At 39.5% G+C, this 18,036-nt stretch overlaps 1 protein-coding gene across 1 annotated transcript in view; it reads left to right on the forward strand.

Annotated features, from left to right (window-relative positions):
• The first annotated feature begins 226 nt into the window (after nucleotides 1–226).
• gfra4b (GDNF family receptor alpha 4b) overlaps nucleotides 227–18,036 on the forward strand; it is a 52,873-nt gene continuing 35,063 nt past the window's right edge. Inside the window, exon 1 of the mRNA XM_022213379.2 lies at nucleotides 227–716. Within this exon, the coding sequence (XP_022069071.1) occupies nucleotides 674–716 (43 nt within the window). The 5' untranslated portion in view covers nucleotides 227–673. The remainder of the gene's footprint in view (nucleotides 717–18,036) is intronic.

Raw genomic sequence — 18,036 nt, forward strand, 5'->3', positions numbered from 1 at the left:
CCTTTATCTTGCAAATACCCATGAAATTCAAATATGGCATGAAGCTGAAATTATTTCGGGTATTTAAAGTGACATTATAGAAAATGTAGGCTAAAACATATGAATACAAATACTTTAAGAACCATACCACAGTCCCACAGAGCAGATTACTATTACCCACCATAAGCACACTGTAGCAACAACAAATAATGATATATTATTGTGCCACTCTTTATTGCTGAGCCCTGACCATGTAAACAGACTGGTTGATGTCCATTCCTGCACACACAGTCCTCAGTCTCTCCCTCCCTTCCTGCCAGTGGTTCTTCCCGGCATCTCTCCAGCAGCGGACTCAAAGACTTGTGCGACCATCTCGACGCGCAACAGAAGGCTCTGTCTCACCATCCAGGACCGTACGGCGCACAGGACAACTTCCCCTCACCGCACCACACATGGCTGTGCCTTTGCGCAAAAGCGTCTTGGAAGAAACTGATGGGATCCTAAGATAGAAAAGACAGCAGCAAACTAGCTCAAAGAAGGATTTTTTTTCTTTATTTCTTTCTTTCAAGAGACTGTTCTCGCTCTGCGCAAACAATGTTCTACAAATGCATAACAGGATATCCAGTTCTTACACTGTAATTATCTCGCTGTAGCAGCTCCGACGCATAACCTGAAATCCTCGCTCCGGACAGAGATGGATCTGTGGGGAGTTTATCTGTTTCACCTCGTAAGTTTGGGTAAGTAACGATCCCTCGTTTTTAATTAAATTGAATGCGCACATCCGCCTCTGCCTGTAGTAAGACAAGAAAGTAACACAAACTGCTGAATTTGAGGTTTGATTGAACAAAATCGGAATTACTTAATTAGGAGTTTATCGGTTGCTCCCTCCTTGAGCCTTTTGCATGTGAATACTGTCACATTACTGCTGTGTTTTGAAGCTTATTGTCCAAAAAATGCATTTTCTTGTTGCTGTATAATATTGAATGTCGCGCACAGATGAGCTGGGCTCCACGGCTCTGTATGGTGGACTGTGGAAAGCAGCTTTGCATAAGTGCACGTCCTGAAGTGTGTGCGTCTGGGCGCTCCTGTTCGTGGCTTTATGTGTATACGCGGATGTGCTTCTTTCTACCCCACGGATCAATGTGTGGATTATAATTTTTTTCCTTCCAAGTTCTTCATTTCACCAACTGCAGTATATTACACGTCCATATTTAAATCTCTGTGTTGCTCATTGCGCTGCACCATCAGCGGCTCTTTACTCCCACACTGGATAATCAGACACGTTCACCTTCGATACGCATTAAAAGTTTGACGGTGGAGTTGCCTTCTGGCTTCTTCCAGTAAATCCTCTAAAAGTGACTGTCCCAGCAGTGCATCAGTCATTGCAATGGGTGTCACTGAGGTACCTGCTCTAATTGAATGAAGCTGGAATATTGATTTTTGTGGCAACAATCCACAGTCTTGAGAGAGGAGAGCTGCATGTTGTTGGCTCCCAGGGTCTCTTTGTCACTGTTCACAAATGTGTCAATCTCCATCCTGCTGCCACGACGTCGACTAGTATGATTATAACCACTGAACACTGGAGAGGCTCCTTCTCATTTTAATTGGCACCAGCTTTCTTGCTTAACAAAGACAGGAATAGGCTATGCATTACATCTTACTCCTTTATTCATTATTAATATCCTCTTCGGAGGGCTTCATTAGAGAAATGAAAGGAGATGCCAGGAAGAAATGCTGAATGAAAAACAATACAGCTTACTTTATGAATCAGCTTTTCCCTCCCCATTGACCTTTAACGAAGCACATTTTTTTTGGGCTGATTTGGCTGCTAATGGATAATTACAAAAGGCACAAAACAAGTCCAGTTCTGGCTAAAAACAACTCCACTTCTTGTACTTATTTTTACAAATCTGATGATGTCTTGTTTAAATTTGCTTGCCATAAAAGACAATTAATAATACATCTCGTTTTCTTTAAGTTGTTAATTCTAGCCTGTTTAGCTGTTTGCTCAAATCCATTAGCCAAGATCCACCTAAAGTCTGTTTGGATGATTCCATCAATCTCTGCAGCATTCTGGGCATTTCCTTCAACACTGCTGGCTTACAGGGACAGAAAACTAAAATCACACATTACCCAGCTCTCTTAGCTACTCCAGATGCCTGCATGCGAACACAAAGGGATCTTGAAATAACCACAGTTTTTTTTTTCCAGAAAGAGCTCTTAAAGCAAACATCCAGGGCAGTATTTCTGGGAACAGTGACCATTAGAGGTGAATGCTGCTGGAATATTTCTTGTCTTTTGTTGCCTTTCTTTGTAGGATGAAATCGGCCCGAAGCTTTCTGCATGTAATTCATGCTCAAATATCAAATATAGTCAGACCATGTTCACTTTTTTTTAAAAACAAAAATCCATTAAATATGGATTTTTATTTGTTCTAAGTATCAGAGAAAGTGAGGCATTTGGAGGCCTGTAATCAGTGTAGATGCCACGGTGAAGTTTAGTACAGTTGATTTTTCACTTCATAACGTCTACTCGAATAAAACATGAATATCATAATGATCAAAGTCACCAATCCTTAAGGGTTAAAATGATATTTCAAAGGAAAAATCGAAACATTTGTTTTTTTCTGGTAATTGCAATATGAGGTTTTGCTGCTTTGTCTGTTAATGTTAACTGTCTTTTGACTTCGAACAGCTTGTCAGATAACTCTTACCAGACGCTGGAAGACAACACATAAATGAATACCAACAACAATAATTCTAGTTGCAACATTAAAATATTTCTTGGTCGAATAAGAGCTATGGGTGTGGAAATCACCCTGATGGGATGTGGTCGGCTGGTCTGAGCTGAGACATGAGCCTTGAGCAGAGATGATGTTCAGTCCAGGCCTGCAGGTCCCGAGGAAGACATTAATCTAGCAGAAGGTCAGTTTATGCATTCAAAGGAGTTGTGTGAGTTCACACCGAATCACTGTTGCCTCCACTGTTATGGAAAATAAAAAAAAAGGAATCTAAGGCAAGTAGTTGACTGTCCAGGCTTTGATCTTATCTGCATGATAAATGTGCAGTGGGACTGGCTTTGACAGATCCACACGAAAGCTCAAAATTATATAGAATTAAGCACAACTGTGCAGTGTAAGTCTTTTTTTTTGTAGGTTAGATAAGCATTTTCCTGCAGTATTAACTTGAAACGGCAAAAGGTACACCACAGTCACATCACAACCATTTCAAATCAAGGTGCAAGTCCCAACTGTATGACAAGGTGATTGCATTTAATATTAATAGGCCAAACTGAAAGCGTAGGAAGTGATCTCTAGTGGCACTTAAACTAGTAACGGTTGCCGTGAAAACCCACTGGCAGCTGCCAAGACTATGCAAATTCATCATTACTCCTCTAACGATTTAAATTTTTCTAATTAGGGCCTGTCATAGCTTTTTAGTTTGTCTTCACATTTCTTTAGTGTGCAAGATTTACATTTTTAAAAAAAAACTGCCTTCCTCATTCGGAGCCGGCATTAACAGCAACAGCTCTCAGTTTCAGCCGACCATCATGCTGTATTCTTTTATTTAATGGTTTTGACATTGTGGGATATGACCTGTGTCTTTAATGGAGACATATAAGTACTGCCAAACATGCTATTACCTAGCATATTGGCTGGCCTCTTGTAGGGGGATTTGTCATGAATCTCATTTGAAACAGGTAATACCCATGGCGAAGAGACAACCCATCACATGCTCATGCTTTCATCATGTGGGATAGACAGGTCAGTTCTTTAGTAAATTGTTGAGGGGAGATGGCGTCGCCATGGTTATGGGAGCTTCACTGAGACATTAATAGTTTAATGTAGAATCCTCATATGACACGAGGTACATTTGAACCTTCACGCTCAGAGTTGAACAACTGGCCAAAGTTCAGCTCCATTAATGGTATAACACTGATTGTATAGCACCTTGTATAAATCATGTGCTCTTTATAGGGATTTTGTTTCACTGCAACATTTACACTGGAGATTCATTGCAATAAGAAATGTCATTTCATGGCAATTTTTGAAATTATTTTGTCACCTAATGAGAAATTGGTTAATTAACACTTCACTCTCTATATGCATTTTAAGTACTCGTGAGATTGAGAGGAGTGAAATGAGAGGGAGAGAAAAACTGTGGTTTCGTGGCACTTCTGTTTTATTGGCACCTTGGTATTCAAATAAGCTCCAGGAGAAGAACTATTCAACTTTATTTCTTGTTAGACATATTCGCCTCTGTGGTGTAATTTGGTACTGATTGTAGGAGAAATGTAGCCTGGTTCCAGACCTCATCACCACCCACATTCTTGATTTGCTCAACAGTTCAAATAAAAGAAGAGATGAAACAAAATGTCAAGGTGAGGGAAAATCCAATAGGTTATTCAGTTAGTGTATTACTTATTTTACAAATAAGTGTGTCTCATTCAGTGGTTAGTTCAGCTGAACAGGAAACACACAAAGGTGTCAGACTCCTCATTTATGGTGGGGATAAATTAAATCAAACTTCTCAAAGCGTATGGAAGCACAGTTCAACACCACCAGAAACTACAACCTTCAAAATGACATTCAAGGTGAAAAACAAAATGATGATAGGATTCATTTCATGGGTTGAACCATTTACTCTTTAATCAGATTTACTATACCTATTAAAGCACATTTACTTGTATTTATATGTGTAACCATACGGATGTCTGCCCATTTATACTGGGACTGAAAAGCTTTCCAAAAAATATTAAGCTGCATGTTAGGGTCAGAAAATGTGCTCCTGTGCTTCCTTAGCTGCCATTTTATGATATTTTCAGGTAAAAAGTGTCGCCAAAATCCCATAATATTTAACATAATATTACTGTTATTATAGATGTGTAGTGATTATAGAAATCCACGTAGAGGAAGTTCAACAGAAATGGAATGATGTTAAACCTACGTGGTACATTTAATCATTTTAATTGGATAAACATTTTTAATTAGGATCCTTTAATTTTGGCTTTTAAGGAAATATCTGGTTTATTAGCACTTACTGATGCTCACTATTAAGATCTACCCAGGCTCCCACTATTGTCTTTTAAGAGTGGACCTATTATCAGACTGGTATTTAGCGTTTTTCTGATTATCAATGTTGGTGTTTTGTTAACTCCAAATAAAATATTTAAGAATGTGCTTGGTTCTGATGTAGCCGCCTATCTCTATCTACAGTGCCCCGCCCACAGCACTGACTGTATGATTGGTCGAGAATGAAGACCTAAATGTTCAAACGTTCTCTTTTAATTAAAAAAAATGTAAAACATAATAAAAAAAATTTACAGTTTCATTTAGCAGATGCTTTAATCCAAAGCGACATACATCTGAGAGTAGATACAACTTCAATTACGTTTTGTGTTGGAATTTGTAATCTATATTACGACTCCAAGATTTAAATTTTTCAGCTTTGATGCTGAAAATCTCCAAAGATCTGTCATCTAGTCTAAAGGCATCACTTTCATATAACACGATGAAGCAGAAAAATAATGATAGAATATCGCGTAAAGGATAATTTCACTCACATCGTAATGCATGTGTACTAAAGACACCTTTGTTCAACTTTTAATGCAACTGATTATTAAACCTCAAGTGTCAGTGTCATGAACCTGCTGATGGAGCGATGATTTCATGAACTGGAGAGCATCATTGCAGAGGCCAAGCAGGCAGTTCAGCAGGACGAGGAGGTGAGACAGTGAGGACATGGACTTGCAGATTTTCTGTGTGTCTTGTAGTCATCCCATCAATCCGAAAGTGGCACTGAGACATTTGGAGAGATGTTACGCGATCATGAGCGTCAGACCTTCTTTGGCTCCATGAATCCTACAAGAATAGAAGATGCAACCAGACTTTACTGTGATGTTTACAACCTCCAAAGCAAAACATACTGCAAGAGGCGTTAGGACTGGACGTCTCTCATCTCACTCTCAAAATTCTCTTTATATAACGTGACACAGCAGAAAAATAATAAAACAATTCGGCATAAAGAATAGTTTCACTCATAACATAATGCACGAGTTCTAAAGGCACCTTTGTTAAACTTTTAATGCAACTGATTATTAAACCTCAAGCATCAGTGTCATAAGTCATGAACCTTATGGTCCACATAATATCAAACTATAAAGGATATGGGTTTTCCATCTATACTCTATCAGTGCAGTACATCTGAGTAGCAGCCACTTGCTGGCAGAGCTGCAGGGCTAAAAGCTTTCGAGACAGAATGGCTGTTACACTTCTCCTGTGGGCTGCCTCTGTTCCTCAGCCATTCTCACAGCCCTTAAAATGCCTTTGTATTTAATTATTGAGGTTTAAAATCTGCTGTTGAGCTGGCACATTGCCATTCATCTGATGTCAGTCAGTCTGATAGCCCTGGCCTTTAACGGTGACACTACTCAATTTCTCACATAATAATCTGCCTATAATATTAAACTATGGTAACTTTAAACAATACGTGAAGTTTGAGGGTAAAAGAGCTGCTCACAGTTGAAACGTTTAAAAGTGTGAGACAATCAGTGGCACTGTCAGAGCTGCTGGAGGAGGGCTGCAGCCAAAGACGCGCCATTGATTAGAAGTGATGTATGTGGGTGAAAAATAAATGAGTCCGAGTTTAAGGAGCTAATCCATTATTGTGGACGAGTGCCTCCAGTTATATCACGGTTAACTCATTACCGAATGTGTTTACATTTGGAGATTTATGTGATTAGAGGCAAAGAAAGTGACTAAAAACACAGACAGGAGTATGCTCCTATCTAAGCTCCACATGAGTCATTTTAATCTGAGATTTTCACAAACCAGCCATGTACAATTTGTGTTTTCCCCATTATACTGAAATTTTATTAGGTGTTTAAAGCTGCTTTGATCAATATCTTTATATTAACAGTAGCTCAACTAGAATTATCGCCTTGTGGTTGTATGTCTCTGCCAGCCATTGAATTAGCAGTTTACATCCACATCTGCCGAGACCCATAATATACAGCGATCAGCCAACAGCATTAAAACCACTGTCAGATAAAGTGAATAACATTGATTGATAACAGCTTGTTACAATGCAAAGTTCTACTGGGAAATCTCGGATGTTAAAATTCATATTGATGTTGCTTTGACGCCCACCAACATGTACACCAGCAGCTCTTCCTGATGGCAGCAGGTTAATGTGATCTGCAAACCACAAAAACTTCAAAAGCTCAAAATAGTTGACCTGGCTTACAAAAACCCCCAGATCCCAACCTGATCAAGCAATTGTGGGATGCACCAGAACAAACCTAATCCACAGAAGCTCCACCCTGAAACCCACAGGACCATGGGCGGATTGAACGTTATTTCATTCGGTCGTTTGACCGAAGGGCCAGTCCACATCTGGGCCGGTGCGCTGGTATTTATTAAATAATTTTGTTTATTGAGTGCCCAGCGCCCATAGCTCATCGCGTTAAGCAGGCAACCCATGTGCAGGGGCTGGTCTCTGACGCAGTGGCCTGGGTTCGATTCAGGCGTAAACTAACCGTGATGTCACCTGTTGGTTTCAACGCCGAGAAAATGAAGCCCGGATTTTGCTACCTTCTGGTCGCCGTTTTGGATTTTTTGGAGCCAGTGACTTAAAAAGTGTCAAACAGGCTGGACCGGAGAGAGCAACTAGGGGCAGGATTGGCTGAAGACTCTCTTATCCCGCCCACATTTTACTGCAGAGGCTTATGTTGCTTTCTATCAAGTATAGCCACGCCCCCTGGCTCCGCCAACTTTAACAATTTATTTAAAATTCAGTATTGATTTATTTTAAGATTGGCCACCTGATCTCTCATTTTGACCATGAAAAATAACGGGAAAAAAATCCTGAGCTGTAGAAAATCAGTCTATCGAATTTTATTTTTTCCAAAAATTAATTGGGGTCTATGGAGCAAAAGCTTTTTGGAGCCAACCCTAGCAGACGGCGTGATTTTGCAAGTTTTTGACACTTCCGGGTGGGCTTCAAATTTGGAGCCAGATGCTACGTCCATCTTTATATACAGTCTATGGTTCGATTCCTGCCCACGGCCCTTTGCTGCATGTCTTCCCCCTACTTTTCTCCCCATTTCCTGTCACTCTTCACTGCGACTATCACAATAAAAAGACAAAAAAATAAATAATCTTGTTTATTTATCCATATGCGGCCGAATAGGATGAGCGTCCAACCATTTATCAGCCCTGTACAGGCATGCAGACAGGCAGGCCCACATGCGTCACACCACACGCACGCTCAGCCCCGACCTCAGGTGACAGCTCTGGGCTGAGTAGAGTTTAGACTTGATATCGCGGTGTGTGCAGTAAAGCCCAGCCAGGCAGTTGGAGATGGAGAAGAACATCAAAAATTGCACAAGTGGGCTGGTCTGGTCCAAAAAGTCCTGGGCCGAATTTGACTCCCAATCCAGCCCTGCACAGGACCCAAAGGATCCGCTGCCAACGTTGTGGTGCCAGATGCCACAGGATGCCCCCAGTGGTCCTGTATAAATGCTCCCAGCTGTCAGAGCTGTTTTGGCAGCACAAAGGGGACCTACACAATATTAGACATTTAATGATGTGGCTGATCTGTATATTGTAATAACTTTGAAGGAATTTAATATCCAAGATCAACCTCAGCAAATTAGTATTCGACCAAATGTAAAATATGACGACAATCTCCTCTTCTGTTCTTGAGTTATGGTGTTAAATAATGGCCAGTATTTGTTTACAGAAGAGTGTTTTTTTTCCTCATTGTTGACCTCTTGGATGTAAAATGTCATCACTTTATTTATTTGTATGAAATTTTACCATGATTAGCAAATGATTTTTTGAGTTATGGCCAAGAATGTTTTATGTGAGGTCACAGTGACATTTGGTCCACAAAATCTAATCAGTTCATGCATGAATCTGAGTAAATGTTTCTGCCAAATACAGATGTCACATTCACAGGAAAGGAAAGGACCAATTTACGGACAACCAAAAAACATAATCTGTCTCACCACGGCTGCTACTGGCATAGAGCCATGAGTGAAATATTTTTGTAAAATGCTCAGTGATGAACAAATAGAAAATTGTCACAATTCTGCAGTTTGTCTCAGCTCCAGTATTTTATAGTCTCACAGCTAGATTTTTGATTTCCAGCCTGTTACAAAACAGTAAACAGACAACACTCAAGACACTTTGAATATAAAGGAGTGCAGCTAGAGATCAATGCACGTCCCTCAGGAGACCAAAACAAAGCTAAAAAAAAAAAAAGAGTGAACTTTCAGCAGATAGCCAGAATCACATCTCCAAATGAAAGGTAATGTTGCTCCAATATCTGCTGAATTCCAGTCCTATTTCTTTACTTGAGAACCCTTTCCTCGAGGGCTGTTGTTTTAAATGGGCTATTTAAATAATGGTGACTGGACTTAAAAATCAGCTTTTTATGTACTAATATGTCAGTGTTCCATTTCAAGTACAGTCAGTTAATGAAGGCACACAAAGAAATCCCATCCTGAGGGGCAATTTTTAAGACTTTCACAATCCAATAGAAACCCTTCAGAGAGTTATAGGTAACATGGGTGATACACGACCTTCCAGATGCCTTTTCTTATCATTTAACACTAAATATGTTACTACTTCGCCAAGGAACGGCGGAGTTATGTGACGATCGGAGTACGTTTGTCTGTGAATCTGTCTGTTTTTCCAAATTTGGACGACATGCTAAACTACGACGTTTTTGTGAAATTTGGGACGACATATGAAACTATGATGTTTTAGTGACAATTTGGACAACATACTAAACTATGACTTTTTTAATACAGTTTCAACATCATGCTAAACTATGACATTTTAGTGACATTTTGGACCACATACTAAACTTCTAGAAAAGCACGGTACTCCGTCAAGGCTGCTCAGTTGACATCATTTCTGACAGATGAAATGTTTAATACAAAATGACCTTGTGGCGAGCACAAGCACGTGTTATGCATGTGCACATTACGTATGGTTACCGAATTGCGTGTAAATTACTCTTATAAAGGTCTGTTGATCAGTTCATCACTTTTGGCAAGCCTGTGTTTTCCTAGTGTTAAAATAACCGTTCCCTAAGGCGTATTTTTTAATGTTATGGGCTTTTATTTTGTCACCATTCTAGTGACAAATGAAGTGTTTCTCAGAAGCGGGTTCTTGGCATGACGAAGACGCCTTTCTTGTTAAGAGTAGCACCAAATCAGGACTGCACTTCTGTGCAGTTGTGGAACTTCATGTGGATACTTTGCAAAAAGAATCAAAACTGATGCATCAGGGCCAGAAATATTGATTTTTTTTTTCTTTGTAAATTCTTGATATTCTTTGTCAAAACCTGATATCTACATTACCCACAATGTGGTCTCCCAGGATCATGTACCAGCAACCACTGACAAAAGTTTTGGCAGGAAAACGCAGTGCGGTTGGAAGAACAATCTAGCTCATGGTTGAACACTGTTTGTGAAAGGAAAAGTTGAAGTTGGTGGTTGAAAGTCAATATTCACAGAAGTACATTTTGTTTGATTCCTATGTTTTCAATTTAACGCTGACCAAGCGGTTCCTCTTACTGTAATAGTTGTACTACTGGATGAACACACACGCAAAGAAACACATTTTTATGCTATATATTCTCACTGAAATAATATCTGCTTGCCTTCAGCCATATTTTGGGGGAATGACTGCGATCTCAGGACTGATTCTCTACACTATGTAAACTAAGCTTGGGCAGTATCTATTTTTTTGTACCTTCATACATCCCTGAAATTTCATCAGGGTATATAGTATATAACAGTGTTTGTGTAAACAGTAGGAAGAGTAAAAGTGGACCTGCTGGCCGCTGAAATCATTGTGGCATGTAGGAGTCGCCATTCCTCCATAGATTCAGTAGAGGACTTTGTGTCTAGGGACAGCCCAGCTATTGGTTTGACTGACTGTTATGGCTGATATTTGGCATTTTTCCAATTCTCCATCTGTAGCCTCTCTGTGGTGTCAGAGACCCAACCTGCAACCCAACCAGTGGCTAAGGCCATGCTAATGGCTAGAGGCGAAGTTACTGGACAGCTACAGATTAACATGAAAACAATTCAAAACAATCTGAAAACTATTAACACTTTAAGAGGCCTTAGTAGGCAATGAAAGTGATACAACAGTGAAAGATTAAGAAAACAGAACAGAAGCATAACTGCAGGAGACAAACTGATCAGTCAACACATCATTTAAAAAAAAAAGAGCCTTTCAATTTAATCAGTCCTATTTCCATTTATAGTCACTTTGTTGATGAAGAATCCTAGTTATCAGACTTGCTCCCTTGAAATATTACATCTAATGCATATCAGATCCCGATATTGGTTATCAGCCTTTCCTTGATTACCAATTTAAAAAATAATAAAATAAAAAGTTGATTCCTGTTGTTGACACTTGTAGGCTGCTTTTTTTGCAGTTGAAATAAGTTGTCTTGAGTTATATGTGGCACCTTGAGATACATAACCTCTGTGGGTCGACTGGGCAAACTTAATAGAAAATATTGGGTACACTGTTTTTAAAAAAAAAAATAATGCTAAGAATCTTACAGCAAGGGAAGAAAATGTGTAAAGGAGCAGGGGAATACTGTAACATTCAAAAATTAAAAAAAAATAAAAAAAAATCCCAAAACAAACAAAAGTGAAAATAACTATGAATATCCATAAAATGCTTCAATTCAAATTCAGTAAAACAATGTAATTTAGACAGAACAAATTACCATTTGCAAGTATACTGATTTTTGATTATGCATCCTAACAAATTTTTAAATAACTCAGAAGCATTGTGTGCAATAGACTAGGTGAAAATTACTAGCCTACCTTCTCTTCTGTCTCTCAAACAGACAGGACACACCTGTTCTGCCCTGGATGGCAATAATCTGCATTACCGAACTGTAAAGTAACAGACAGTTTTTACTGGAGACGCTTGGTGTAGCCTGCGAGTAGAGCAGATAATGCGAGAGAATTAACCTGCACTGAAATCAGCTGCTACAATTCGAGGTCATGTCACTTAAAATGGCCTTGCTTTTACATGAACAGATTGCTGCGTGAAATTTCAAGGTGTACTCATTAACACTGTATAAAATGGAGGTATAGAATTAATGTCACAATTTTGCTTAAAGTGTCATGCAAAGGGTGTGTTGAGTCCCAATTATCTGGTAGTTTGAAGGTGAGACATGGAGGCAGTGAATAAACTATAAAGGTCGCTCCGTGGAAAGAAAAAACAGCATCAGTGGTTATTTCTCCAACTCAAATGAAAATGATATATTCACATAATGGGTTTCTTTCAACCTGCCTAATACACTGAAAACTGCTGATCATCACAAAGATTAGAGAGAAAAGTGAAAACGATAATGCTCCCATAAGTAGAACTGATCAGACTAAAAGCTGCATCTCCCTCTCCATTAGAGATGTTAGGAAATTCAGAAAATGGTTTATACACACATGCATGCAGTGGCCTCAAAGGGCCAAACAGAGGTTCATTAACTCAGTCTGTCAGTGGTTCTCCACAGAGAAAGACTGTTCCAGACAAGCAGGCTCAGCCCCATTGTGACACAGTTTCAAATGGAGGGCCCGAGTTCCACTTCTTGTATTTCTGGGACATTGCCTAATCCATCTGGGGTGAGTGAAGAATCATGAAGAGGGATGGAGGCAAATCTTGGAATAATACACGACAAAAGTCCAAGAACATATTTTGTGGTCTTTGGTCAAGTTATTTTCCTCCATTTAAGTTTGTGTAAGATTCAAATACCAGCATGTCACCACAAAAGTTTTGGTGGGATTCAGAGACATGTAATCCTCCAAGAAAAGATAAGATTAACAGATGTGAACTTAATAACTGTTCTTATTTGGATGCAATAACCTTGAGCCAGTTTCAAACTTCTTTTTGATTAAAACTGAGTTGTCCATTTCCACTTTGACTTTCTGGCATTTCTAAGCGCAAAAAGAGCAGACAGTGAAGTAAATTTTTTTATGAATCACTCCTGTCCTGTCCCCCCCCTTCCAAAAATAAGCTGATACTCATTTTAATCCTTCACTCATTTCCCTGCAGTCAAAAGCTCGAGTATCATATAGCGGCCCTCTTTCCAGACACACTTGTGCAACACTTTATCCTGTAGTAGTACTGATTACTAAATGAACATATTACAAGCTGAAGAAAATAGGTGTCATTATTTTTGTACAATTTTTCCCCGTTCTCTCATTTACTGACTAATATTTTTGAGGACTCCAGGCCCACTGGTCAATGTGTTGGTGTTACGGGGAAAACAGGAGAACCCAAGTGCAGACACACAGAACTGGCAAACAGGAGAATAATGAAAGTTTTATTTTAACTAAACAACAAAACCAATACATGAATGGAGAACTAAACTAGGGGAGGCAGAACAAAGCCAAACTACACTAAATTCTATGAACTAACACTAGGAACGCAAAAATAAAAGTCTACGAAACAAAACAGCATTAACACAACAGAACTAAGGAGAGGTACTCACACAACAGGGAAACTGACAACTGAGGGGACAAAACAGACTGGGGAAAACCCAAGAGCACAACAGAGTCCAGGAGGAGGGAGAGCAGAAGAGTCCATGTAGCAGTCCAGAGGTGGCAGGTTTGGTGGGGAAACAGCTTCTATGATCGGATGGGGACTGAGTGAATGAGCAGGGTTTAAGCAGGGAACAGGAGATATTGCGGACAGGTGAGCTGAGTTTACTGATTACTGCAGCTGACAGTCACTGGGGTAATCAGCAGGCAGAGTGCAGGTAGAGCACAAGGGCGAGTGGCAGGGAGAGAGAGAGACATGAGGGAGAGGTGACAGACAGGGAACCAAAAAGGCAGGACAAAACCGAAACAGATCAGGAAACAAGAAAGGAGGAAAAAGATGAAAAAAAGGAGGAAGAAGGGCAGGGGCCAGAGCAAGATCCTAACAGTTGGTTGACATCCTGTCATCCAATACAGAACTTAGTAGGTCCAGAGTAGCAGAGTAATATTTGTAGTAGTAGCATTAGTAGAATAATAGTGGATCCAATTGCTCTATGGGCTTTAAATTGCCCCCATGTCCCAAATGATTAAAATCCAACCAAATTCTCATTTGTTGGATAATTGCAGGTGCTCTATCAACAGCCTTCCAACATTAATTGATTGTTTTTTTGCAGCAGAAAGAAGTGACTACCTGTGAACATGTTTTACAACTTCAGTGATGCCATGTCTAAGAAGGCGTTGGTGTGGCTGCATTTTGTTAGAACGGACGATGAAAAAGTGGAGAGTAAACTTTGCAAACAGCAGTTTGTTTATGGAAGCTCAACAACCAACTTGGTGCAATCATCGGAAAACGGCTCACTAATGTGTCTGCACTGTATTCCTTGAGGGTTCTTGTGCTGCCATTATGAGTGGATGCAGTTTTAATTTCAGAAATCAAATTAATATGGTCTCCTCTGAGTCTGTTGTTGTCTTTTTAGTATAGGACAACCAGGTTAGGAACTGTAGAGGAACTGTTTTATTTATTTTTTATTAGGTTTCTCTGGTTGAAGAGCAGGCACACTTTTATTGTACTGAAATTTCTTTTGATTAACAGCAGCAATTCTTACTATAAATATTGACCTAGTATACCATCCTATAAGTTTTAAAATGTTGCCAAAATCTGGAGAAAAGAAAAGTTTCTAAACTAAACAGAGCCCAGACAACACTGCCTGCAAATGATGGATGCAGCTTCCTCGTATCATTGTGGTCCCAAAAGAGGTTTTATGACAGGCAGGATGAATGAGCTCACTAACTGAACTATTTGATATATGTAGCTGTGCATATGTACTATGGTCTATATTACTGCTATTATTCAATTAAAATAAGTATAGCCGCAGATTTTATAGTATTTAATTACTGTTTCATTGTTTGTTTACATGCTCGGGCAAGTGAATTACACTGCAGTTCAGCCAGCAAATGGAATAGTTCCTTATCAGCGTTCCCAGACTAGACCATATACCAGCCGAGCAATGGCACTGAACAGTTTTTCACTGAAATTAATTCGGCGTCTTTTATGCCTAGGAGGATCTCTTCAGTTAATCAAATCAGCAAAATCAGTTTGTGGCCTTGTTGTAGCCACAATAAAAAGGCATGACTGGAAATGCTCGTTTGCACAATATAAATTGAATAACAGTCTGAACCACAAAATATGAAATACTGGAAATGGCAGAACAACAATAAGATTGCAGTTTTCCATGAACCCGCTCAGGCCGTTTGTCCTCATGTCAGTCAAACTACGTCCTTAGTAGAACTGTTGTTACTTTCATACAACTTCAGGAGAAAAAACATCTGATGCCATCGTAGTGGAAAAGAAGCTGTTACCCTTTGCTGGATGCGTATATTAAACATTAACCACATCTTTATTGGGTGCTATCGAATAAGAGAAAGTTTATCTCCTGAAACACAAAAGTCAAAATAGTTAGATTTGTGTAAATGCGTCTATAGCTGGTCAGGTTACAGAAGGTTTTTCTGAGGCTAAACCGAAACATCTAAGAAATACCACAATTAAATCCGAAAGGTTAAATCACATAAGGGAAATAAATTTCTCACATTGTCAAATGATAGAAATATAAGCGTGCATACTCATGTCTGAGCTTTGACACGTGACTAAAAACATCATGTTACTGATTATGTTAAGTATATTTCTTTCCCAGAAAAAAAGAACAAGCAACTGCACAATCAGCCCATAAAAATTCACAATATTTCAATAATACTCAGAACATTTTCTCTCTCTTTTATTTAAACAGAACTTCACCATCTTGCAGTTACAACCACAAATACTTGTAGGTGACTTTTTCTGACTACATTTCAACACAGATTTCACCTGTAAACATGGTGCATGAAGCGTTTATTTTTTAATCTACCATGCAATTAGTAATTGCCTAGATACGAGGTAGAACAGCTCATCAGCTTGCTCATCAGTTTCAATGTTTTTACTCCTCCTTTTGTACTGAAGGTTCCAAGTTCTTTACTTTTTCAGTTTCCACTCAGATTTAGAAAAAAAACATCCACGGCAGGTGAACTGGAAACAGAATTTCCCTTGGTGTGAATGCAAATATGCTTGCTCCACCCCACCATGACCTAGCATATAAGTAGGGGAATAGAAGCCAGATGCTATGCTGTGCTATGGACGGATAAATATCATCCATCCACCATCTATGAGCGAACACCTTAAACAAGTCATTATTGCAGTACATCAGCACACAGCAAGTGTCCTTTAAAAGTCTCTTTGGATTAACTGGAACGTCTGTTTTTGCAGGCAGCTTATTCGTCTGACCGTAGGACTCAGCTGAGAATTCAAAAAATTGCACTGAATTTTCATACATATTTACGTTCTGGTCATTTTATTCCACCAAGCAGCCTCCTTAGGTGGTCAGTCAGCTCACTCTCTGCTGTACAACCTCATAATGCGGAGATGACGAAGGTTGGACTGAGTGTTTCTCGATTCCTCCAGTGTTCCAAGAAAGGAAACACGCCATTACCAAAGCAGCAGACAGGAACCGGCTGGAGGGCACCTGTCTGTGTGAGCTGCACTGGATTTACAACATCTGCTCCGTGCAGGAGAGGATGCCACCTCCGTTCACCACTACTTGATTAATTATTTCAGGCACAGGCAGAGAAACGGCCAACAAATTGCAAATTGTGTACACAGAAGATCACCATCTTACTATGAGCTCAGTACTTTTATCTCACGGAGGTAAGTCATTAAATCTTCAGTTGTCAGAACTGTTTGATTTTCGTCACGTTTGTTTCAGCCGATACCTCCTCTCTGAGCACGAACTATTCTGTATTACTACAGATGTTGGGTAGCTTTTTTTTTTTTTACATGTTTATATGTAGGTGGAAGTCTAAGAAGGCATGTTCTATACTTTTTTTTTTTTTGACACAACAGCACTTCACATGTCTCATTAATGGCCAGAGTGTGACGAGATGTTGGCCTCATTTGTGGAGGCCTTTGACTCTGTCACCACCCTGTAGATCCAAATCCCTTCCCTCTCCATGCCTTGTTAGGCCCTAATTAATTGGATCAAGAGAATGCCACTAAGCGTTTGACAGCTCTCTGTGAGTGATAACTGTGAAACCAGAGCCATATATGCCCCAGGAGAGGAATCACTCCATATTAGGTCCATTGACTCTCTGCCACACACTTCCTGAGGGATTCAACCCTGCTGCTGTGATAAGACACATGACCACGCTTTGAAAGCTGCAGTCGGTTTTGAAGTTATTTTCTGTTGCGTCGTGTCATGATAAATATATCTACATAACAGCCAGATCAACTTATAAACACTGTGTGTCCTAAAATATAACAAGGCGACATGTGGCACAATGGTTGCTGAATGTCAAATTAACATTTTATCCACAATTTTCTCTCTCGTCATTTAGTCCCAAACTGTTAAATATTTTTGTGTTAAAATCAGGGCTATAAATTTATCACTGACCATCCTTTTGGTGTTAATATGTGAGATATCGCCATGGTGATGGTTTACAGGTACATGTAATGGATTAGTGGTATGGGCCCTATTAAAAGCCACAGCTGTGCGTAATAGTCATGAGTAATGACAGCTGTTCTGGTGCTGTTGGAGGATCTCACAGATGGGACACAATCAATCATCTTTCTTCTTTGTTGTTTCTTCTTATCGACACGTCTTAACGAGTGGTCAAACGGGCGCGAGAGTTACCATCCATTTATGGCCAACAGGAGGAGCAGAAAAAAGGCTTGTGCTCGTGCATCCTTTTCCTGCTATAATTAAGACTGATAAAACAGAACTGCGTGCAGCTTTAAATGTCTTTATATGCATGTCTCTGTGAGTAAACAGAGTTTTAGGAAGTGAAGTCTTAGGGAGGACAACTTCAAAGCTGCCTTAATTTATTTTATCATTCATTTATTTGTTTGTTTATAAAGGTTAAAAGGTTAATTTGAGCTCAGAGGAATGCGACACAATTCACGACATGTTTTGTCCGTTGTTATAAAAAAAAAAAACATTTCAGTAGCAGATTCGGCTC

Source organism: Acanthochromis polyacanthus, chromosome 10 (assembly GCF_021347895.1).
Source record: "Acanthochromis polyacanthus isolate Apoly-LR-REF ecotype Palm Island chromosome 10, KAUST_Apoly_ChrSc, whole genome shotgun sequence".
Classification (NCBI taxonomy): Eukaryota; Metazoa; Chordata; class Actinopteri; family Pomacentridae; genus Acanthochromis; species Acanthochromis polyacanthus.